Source organism: Triticum dicoccoides, chromosome 1B (genome assembly GCF_002162155.2).
Source record: "Triticum dicoccoides isolate Atlit2015 ecotype Zavitan chromosome 1B, WEW_v2.0, whole genome shotgun sequence".
In the NCBI taxonomy this organism is placed as follows: domain Eukaryota; kingdom Viridiplantae; phylum Streptophyta; class Magnoliopsida; order Poales; family Poaceae; genus Triticum; species Triticum dicoccoides.
The window spans coordinates 691705796-691713878 of record NC_041381.1 but is presented as its reverse complement, the minus strand read 5'-3'; the positions used below and the strand labels follow the sequence as shown (position 1 = coordinate 691713878).

Sequence of the window (8083 nt, the reverse complement as noted above, 5' to 3'; positions counted from 1 at the left end):
TGCAATATTGAAACTGTTAACAATGGATGCCACGACAACATGCAAATATAACCGATAAATTTGCTCACGAAGAACTCAATTATAATCAACAAATTTACAAACTCAATGGTTCACTCCCGCAATTATTTACCACCATGGCAATACGAATTGCTCAAGGATAACGCTCCCAATCCGTTCTCAAAGATGAAAAAGAACAAAGAAAGAAAAAAAGAGAAATAACTTTATACAAGTAAATTCTACTGGTCAATATAAGCTAGACGTGTGTGCATGCAATCTGTTGTGCACCGACGATCAAACGCCCGCTCTACTCTTTCGTGCACGTGCGCCATCACCGGACACTCACCGGCGCTGCTGCTCACCCTGGAGTTGGAGCTGGAGTGCTTGGAGCTGGAACTGAAATTGGGGATGGAGAGGACGAGATCCTTGACTTCTGAGCTGGACGACCGAATTTGCGAGAGCATCTTGCTGAACTTGGGCTTCCTCCTCGTGATGGCGATGGAGACATCGTTGGGGAAGAGGTCTCCACACACGAAGGCATGGTACAAGGTCGTGGCCAGCACGGCGGTCACGGTCACGACAGCGATCATTGCCAGCCCCACCGCCAGTGCCCGCGTCAATAGGTTGTCCACCTCTGATGCATACAACGCCGTCGCTAGGGCCACACTTGTCATCGGGAATGTGTAGGCCCACCAGGCCAGCGAGAATCTAAACCCCGTGAAGAGGTTGATGCGCACTACTAGCGACATGTAGAGGAAGAGAGAGATGAAGTAAAGGAGCTTCGCGCCATCATTGAACTCGCCAGAGATCCTGGCCCAGGCCATGGACGCGACGCTCGGCGCGGCGACAAAGAGGAAGAAGACTGGGTGGAGCTCCTTGGGGAGCTGCACGTTGGTGGGGAGCCTCTGGTAGAGAGTGACGAAGAGCACGGCGTAGTGCGCGAGCCCGACGGCGAAGAAGAAGATGGGCAGCTCCCTGAGGCCCATCTTGGCGCCGAGCAGTGCACCGACAAAGTTGCCGACAACGGCAAGGTGGTTCGACGGGTTGGCCACTTTGGAGAGGCGCCGCTCTCCACTAGACATCCACTGTCCGTAGATCTTTAGGCCGAGGCAGAGGATGGGTAACATGAGGAGGTTATAGACGACGTGGTGGATCTCCCACACTGGATGCGGCTCACCCTTGACGAGAAAGAGACAAGCGATCGAGGGCGCGAAGAAGAAGTTGACGCGCACGGGATGGTAGAACTCACGGCGGACAGCCTCGAAGTAGAAGATGACCTTGAGGAGGTAGGTGACGGAGACGATGACGGTGAGGGCGACGGAGACCCACCAGAAGACGTAGTTGGCGGTGGGGTGCACGTGCAGGAACGCCATGGAGGGCTCCGACTCGAGCGTCTTCCACAACATGGCCTGGCTGTTCACACCGAGGCACATCCCGAACGCGCTGATCGGGAACCGGAGAAGGAATGGCCACGTCTCGTCCTTGGGAAGCGCCGGGACCTCCGTCGACTGTGCACATCCACGCCGTTGTTAGAGACGATTACCCATGATTTTGGCAGAAAAATAAAATAATTTGGAATGGATGTTCGTTGGTACATACTCGAAGGGTGTCAAGCTCGGGGCCCTCGAGTGCGGCGAAGTAGCGGTCGGCTGTGGGCACGTCATCGTCATCAGAGTTAGACGAGGCGCCGTCATCAAGGTGAGGCGCCGGCGGATCCTGCGGCACTCCTCGGAGGGTGGAGAGCTGCCGCTCAAGGCGACCAGAGAAGGTCTTGAACTGGTCGAACCGGCGGTCACGCTCCCGCGTGCTGTCGCTCCGCGGCACCGCCGGTACCTCCCCGCCACCTCTGAGCACCATAGACGGCTGTGCGTGGAGCTGCGGCTGCTGAACCTCACTTAGTGGTGTCTCACTTGGTGGTGCGACGCCGGCGTCCTTGGCACGGGGCAATCTGCTGGGGTGGAGCGCTGACCGCGAGTCCGGCACGTTGATGGAGACAGACAACGGCGGCGTGTCCCCGCACGTCGTCGACTCACCGTGAGCCGCCGCCACGGCCGCCTCCTTCATCCTGCCGCCACCAGCAGCCGTAGCCTCCGTCAAAACGTCATGGTGGTTACCGGCGCCCACCATTATTCTTATCCAGCTGATGCTGAACTCCTCTCTCACTGGATCGACCGTGGACTGCTGGAGACGTAGGCAATGCTGGCAACACGGACAGGTAGTTGGCCGTGAATTGCACCGTGCGTGGGCACCTTATGTATACGTACACAAATGGCGCGAGTGGGACAAACGACCAGCAACAGAGGGACCGCCCGGGCACGCGGATATGATCATAAGTAGCGCGCTGGCGGGCCGGCAGTCAAAAGATTGATTTGCCGAGGCGGCTGGTATCCTTATACAACTATTGTCATCAAACTTGAGTGCAAGTTAGATTCACACCAGGAGTATTTGGTGTTTAGCCTATGTACCTTGCTTAGAAGTTGAGCCATGTGAGTTTGGATTCATAAAAATATGTGGCTTGTTAGACCCTCTTTGAACGTTAGACTGCTTCGCTGATTAACTGCCTATGATATTATTTTAAATCAAGACAACCTGTTAATAAGAGAGTGGAATGGTAAAGAAGATGGATGTATGCGCTGCAATCATTGATCACCTTTCCTTTAAATGTTCTTTGCTAGATTCGGTAGGGATGTTGTAAGATGTTTGCTAGATTCATGACGCGCTTCATTTGTATATGTTAAACTATCAATGTATATGTTACAGTTCCCCTTCATTTTTATATTTATATTTATTAAACTATCAATGTATATGTTACAGTTCCCCTTCATTTGTTTTGTAATAACTGATGTAATGTTCATATGGATTTCTAAAATGACCCATTTCACGGACACTTGTCATAACTTGATCTTTTTTTTAGAATTAAACCTATTTTTTGTTAGTGTTGAATACATGCATGTTGATGCATCTAAATGATCCACACATGTATTAAGACATCTATGCAGCATCATTGCCACTTTTAGCAGCCGTGAACTTCGCTAGTGAACACTAATTCAAACATACCTCCACATCTCGCTGTCCAACTCATCTTCTAAAAAAATGTACTACCAGATATATGCATGGTGATGCATCTATGTAATCCATGCATGTTGATGATCAAAGGCATTTTATGTTGACATCGGTCATTCTTGACTATATATTGTCGATACAAAATGAAATTAAGATGTACTACCTCCGTGCCAAAATGTATGACGTTTTGGTCCGTGCTAAAATATATGACGTTTTGGTGTCATATATTTGGCACGGAGGTAGTACATCCAATATTAGCTTTAATTTCACTATGTTTAATTCATAAATAAACAGTTTTCTTATATAAATATTGTTCCAAAACTGTGGTATTAATAGCCTTTGTGAAATATTGTACTCCATCAATGGCGGAGCTAGACAGGAAATGCTGCAGGGGCGAAAGGCAAATACAACATCTTGAGGGGGTCAATCACTATACTTTTAAATATATTTTCTTCAGAGATTTTGTCAAGGTTGGGGGGGGGGGGGGCATGGCCCCTGTAGAAGTACATGTAGCTTCGCCGGTGTACTCCATCCGTCCGAAAATACTTGTCATCAAAATGAATAAAAAAAGATGTATCTAGACCTAAAATACATCTAGATACATCCTTTTTTATCCATTTTGATGACAAGTATTTTCGGACGGAGGGAGTACGTGCTAAGATTGACTGGTACACTAAGGATTGCCTATATTTTCTTTTGATTAAGACAGATTTATAATATCTATTTATTAAAGTAGACTTTACATAGTATTGCAGAGAGTTGCTGCGTTATGTATAATCCATAAAATGCTAACATGATGTGCAACCGGGATTAAGAACAAACAAGACAAATCAATCACTTATTGCTGACAAAAGCAGCGATGTCATGACACGTAACTTACATCATGACTCGTAGGAATCGGATAATTCTGTTCAACGGCACTGGAACCAGACTGCTTAGTGTCTTATTTTAACTTTTGGCGGGCGAGCTTAGTGTCTCGTATGTACGCTTAAGAAACCAAACTGCGTCGTGGGGATTGGTTATTAAACTCTGCGATGTGATGGCTTGTTTGCCTATAATTTTAATAATATAATAAAGTGATCCACAGCGACGGCTCCTTAATTTGATAAAAGATAAGTTTTTTCTTTTGGGAATGAAAGTTTTTATTGATTTATATTACCATCATCTACATGATAGTACCGATACGGTTTCAAGAGGGAACAAAATACTAGTATGATACAGTTTAAAGAAAAATGCTACTCTCTCCAATCTAAAATAAGTGTTGGAGTTTTGAAGTAAGATTAAGCTAACCATTGTATAAAATTGAGACACTTATTATGAATCAAAGGGAGTAGAAAAAAAAGGATAGTACAATGCAACTGTAAATTCAGACTTTCAGCCTCATCGTCATAGATTCACAGAGTAGCTTAAGCTGTTGGAAGATCTCAACTAAGAGCATCTCCAGCAGCCGCCCAACGCGCGGCGCGCTAAAAATTAGTTTGCGACGCGCCCATCGCCAGGTTTGACGCGGCGCGCAGCGCTGGCTCCAGCAACCGCGCTAAACTGCAGCGCGCGCGTGTAGCTCCAGCAGTCGCGCTAAAATGCAGCGCGCGCGCTCGCACAAATATTTTTTTCGGTGCATACATATTTTGTTCATAGTAAAAAAATGATATATAGTTCATAGCATAGATAGAAAATGATACAAAGATATTTTAAATAGTTCATAGTATAGATAGATAAAGAACTATGGTGCAAGTAGATTAAAAAACTACGGTGCAACTTGATAAAACTACGGTGCAACTAGAACCTACTGTTACTCGTCCTCATCATCATCATCATCGTCATCATCATCATCATCCTCGGTGGTGTTGTCCGAGGTATCGAGCCACCTGTCATCCCAACGGTCATCGTCGGGGGAGAAGATCGACGTCCCGCCTGCCTCGAGGATATCGCACTGCGATATGGCCAGTGCCTTGCGCCGACGCCTGTTTGCACGCTCCGTGCGGTGCCTTGCCGTCCTCTCCGCCCAGAAGGCGTTCTCGGCGGCGACGTCCTCCGTGTGGCGCCGGCGCCACTCCGCCATGGCTCGCTCGTCCTCGTCGGCGATGAGGAGGCGGCGCTATCGCCGATGGTGGTCCTCACGGTCCTGGTCTGTAATCAGACGAGGCAGAGGGGCGACGCGCTGCGCCTGCTCGCACGTGTAGACGTCGTGGAAGTTCAACTGCGCGCGAGGCCTCCGTAGGCGCCACACCGCCCGCGTCGTACGCGCGGGCGGCCTCGCGCGCGGTCTCGAACGTGTCGAGGCCGAGGCGGACGTTGCCGGACCGGATCTCGGCGTAGTAGGCGCCGGAGGGGCGCAGGCAGACGCCGCGGTAGCCAGATGATCCCCGGCGGCGCGGCGGCATGGTGGTGCGGTGGTGGCGGGGCGCTGAAGCGGGAGGAAGCGGCGAGAAAGCGGTGGAAGCGGCGAGGAGGCGGGAAAATTAACGCTTGGCAGTGTGGTTGAGCGTGTGGCGAGCGCCGCAATTTTAAAGGCGCGCGCGAAGCGGCGCGCCAAATCTACCGCGCGACCGCCAGCTTTCTCCCGCACGCGCGCAAACGTTTACCACGCGTGATTATTTCTTGCCGCCGCTGGAGTGCGCAAAAACTTGCCGCGCGCGCTAAATGGGCATTTTACCCCGCGCGCGTCTTTTGACGCTGCCATTGGAGATGCTCTAATACGGATTATGTCGCTACGTATCGTTAGGGCTGCATGCCGGATACGGTAGAGTGTACCATCTTCAACAGCCGTCGACGAAGGTCCAACAGAAAAAAAAAACTGTCGACCGTCAGCCGCGCCGGCACAGAAGGAAACACCAACATTGCACGCATCAGCGCACAGGCGGCATCGCACGTAGCCCCAAGAGTTAGCTATAGGGTTTGTCTAGGTCTCAGTCGACTGAGACTTCACGAAGTCTCAGTCAAGCAATGTAGTATGCAAGAAAAAAAGAAAACTGAAAAAAAATTATTTGCATAAATCTCAATGCAAGATCAACAGATTGTAGTATCGACTGGGACTTCGCGAAGTCTCAGTCGACTGATTTTTAGCAAAGCCGTTAGCTATACCTATAGCGCGCGTCGCCGTCAGCATCCAGCGGAAGCAGCAGTCGCGGCGGATTCTTCCGTGCCTCGATTGTTCGTCCATGTCGAAAATGCGACGTCACGGCTGACTACTCCCGTCGCCGTAGCCGCCGTCTTCTTCACCCGACGTTCAGCCGGCGATCGATCGAAGGAGACGGAGAGTTGTCGTGCATGCATGCATGCGACCTCGACGTGGAGAGATAATGCCACGCGATGCGATGGAGAACTCGATCGATCAACCATCCATGTTTTTTTTTTGGAACTGGCAATTTAATAAAAAAACTATCACATTAAAAGTTACCGTCCCACTGAATTACCACATTCCAAAAAAGTGACCGAAAACTATCAAAAATTTCTAATTTTGTCACTAAAACTATCACTTTCAAAAAGTGACCAGTTTAGACAATTTAAACACGTTTATGATATGTGGGACCCATCCGTCAGGGTTGATGTGGCAGCAGAGTTAACTCCGTTTATTTTGACCATTAAGTTGACCGTTATTTACAGGTAAGACCCACACGTCAGCGTCAACACTCTTCTTCATCCTCCTCTCTTTCTCCTTGGCATTTCCTCGAACACATGTGTGCATCTGCGAGCCACCTCCGCCGCCCTCCACTATCGGCGCTCGTGCCGACGGTGGTGCTGACGGCCGGCGCCCGTCTTGCCAGGCTCTGACGGCTGCGGCGGCGGCTCGTCGCCAGAGCTCCCCCGCTGCTGCTAGGCCCTGCCCAATTCAGTAGTCGGTGTTGCGCGTCGCCGGAGCTCTCCTGCTGTTACTAGGACGTGCCCAATTTAGTAGCCGGCATGGCGCGTCGCCGGAGCTCCCCTACTTCCCTCCCACACAACACAAAGCTAGCTTCGTACTTCCCTCCCAATCAATCAACATGCTCCTGCACGAGCACGAGACTAGCCTACTAATTTCTGCGCTGAGCTCTCTGACTTTCGTCAAACAGCTTGAGTGTGTGCAAGCTCCGCAGCTGCCTCGCCTCCTTCCGCTTGCCCCGCTGCCCCTAGCAGGTCCACGCTTGGGCCGAGGCTGCGGCTCGTCCGGCGTCGGGCTGCCACAGGGATGGCCAAGGTGGCCGAACATGACGGCGGACGCACGGGTCCAGCTTGAGCGCGGGCACTGGCAGCGGCTGGCGAGCCGAGCGGCGCTGCTCGGGGCGAGGCGCACGTCGCCGGAACGGGCTGGATGATGTTGGCGCCGCCTCTCGCAGCGCCGCTTCTTCTTCTACCTCTTTCTGCCTCTCACAGCTCAACCTTCTCTCTTTGTTTCACACAAAAACACATATGAAAGACCAAACTGGCTTTGCCAAGAGAACTTCCTTGATGCCCACCGTGGCTACATATTGCTTGTGCCCTCACGGCTCCATTCTTTGATTACTCAATGTGCAACCTATATACACCGAGGTTCATCATCAATAGTGTGACGATCTAATGTAAGGTGACAAATGAAAGAAAATGGAGTGCATGATTACGGGATTAGGTCTACAAGAGAGAGACTTTCAAGTAGGCATACGTTCTTGGATGGCCTTGGGCGCATGTAGAGGGATGGTCACAAATATATGGTCACGAAGATCATGGAAATAACAAACAACACTATACTAACAACTCGGCCATCTCCAGATCCAGTAACACTGCCTTGTTGTGGAACATAACCGTGAAGACCATCTTCTAGCAGTGGTGAAGGGGGTCAGTAAAGAAAAGATGAGTCGTACCCTTCAGGGTATACCAAGGAAGGGGATCATTCATTTGAATGGAGATCTTATATGATGATGATTGATTGAATAGTTCATCCCTTAGGACGAAGCAAATCTTGCAACCATATATTATTCATGACTATGAACCATGATTCTGAATACGTGCTATAGTTTTTCGTTAGTGCAATGCTGGTTTAAGCCTCCTATTCAGGAGCACACAAATC

General features: G+C 50.1%; 1 protein-coding gene across 1 annotated transcript; it reads right to left on the bottom strand.

The window, feature by feature from the left end:
• Window positions 1-236: 236 nt before the first annotated feature.
• On the bottom strand, window positions 237-2124 carry LOC119350964 (S-type anion channel SLAH2-like). The gene is made up of 2 exons (XM_037618554.1): window positions 1597-2124; window positions 237-1505 (listed from the first exon to the last, which is right to left on the bottom strand). Exons 1-2 carry the CDS (start codon window positions 2122-2124, stop codon window positions 237-239), a joined length of 1797 nt encoding a protein of 598 aa, XP_037474451.1.
• Between the last annotated feature and the right edge of the window lie 5959 nt (window positions 2125-8083).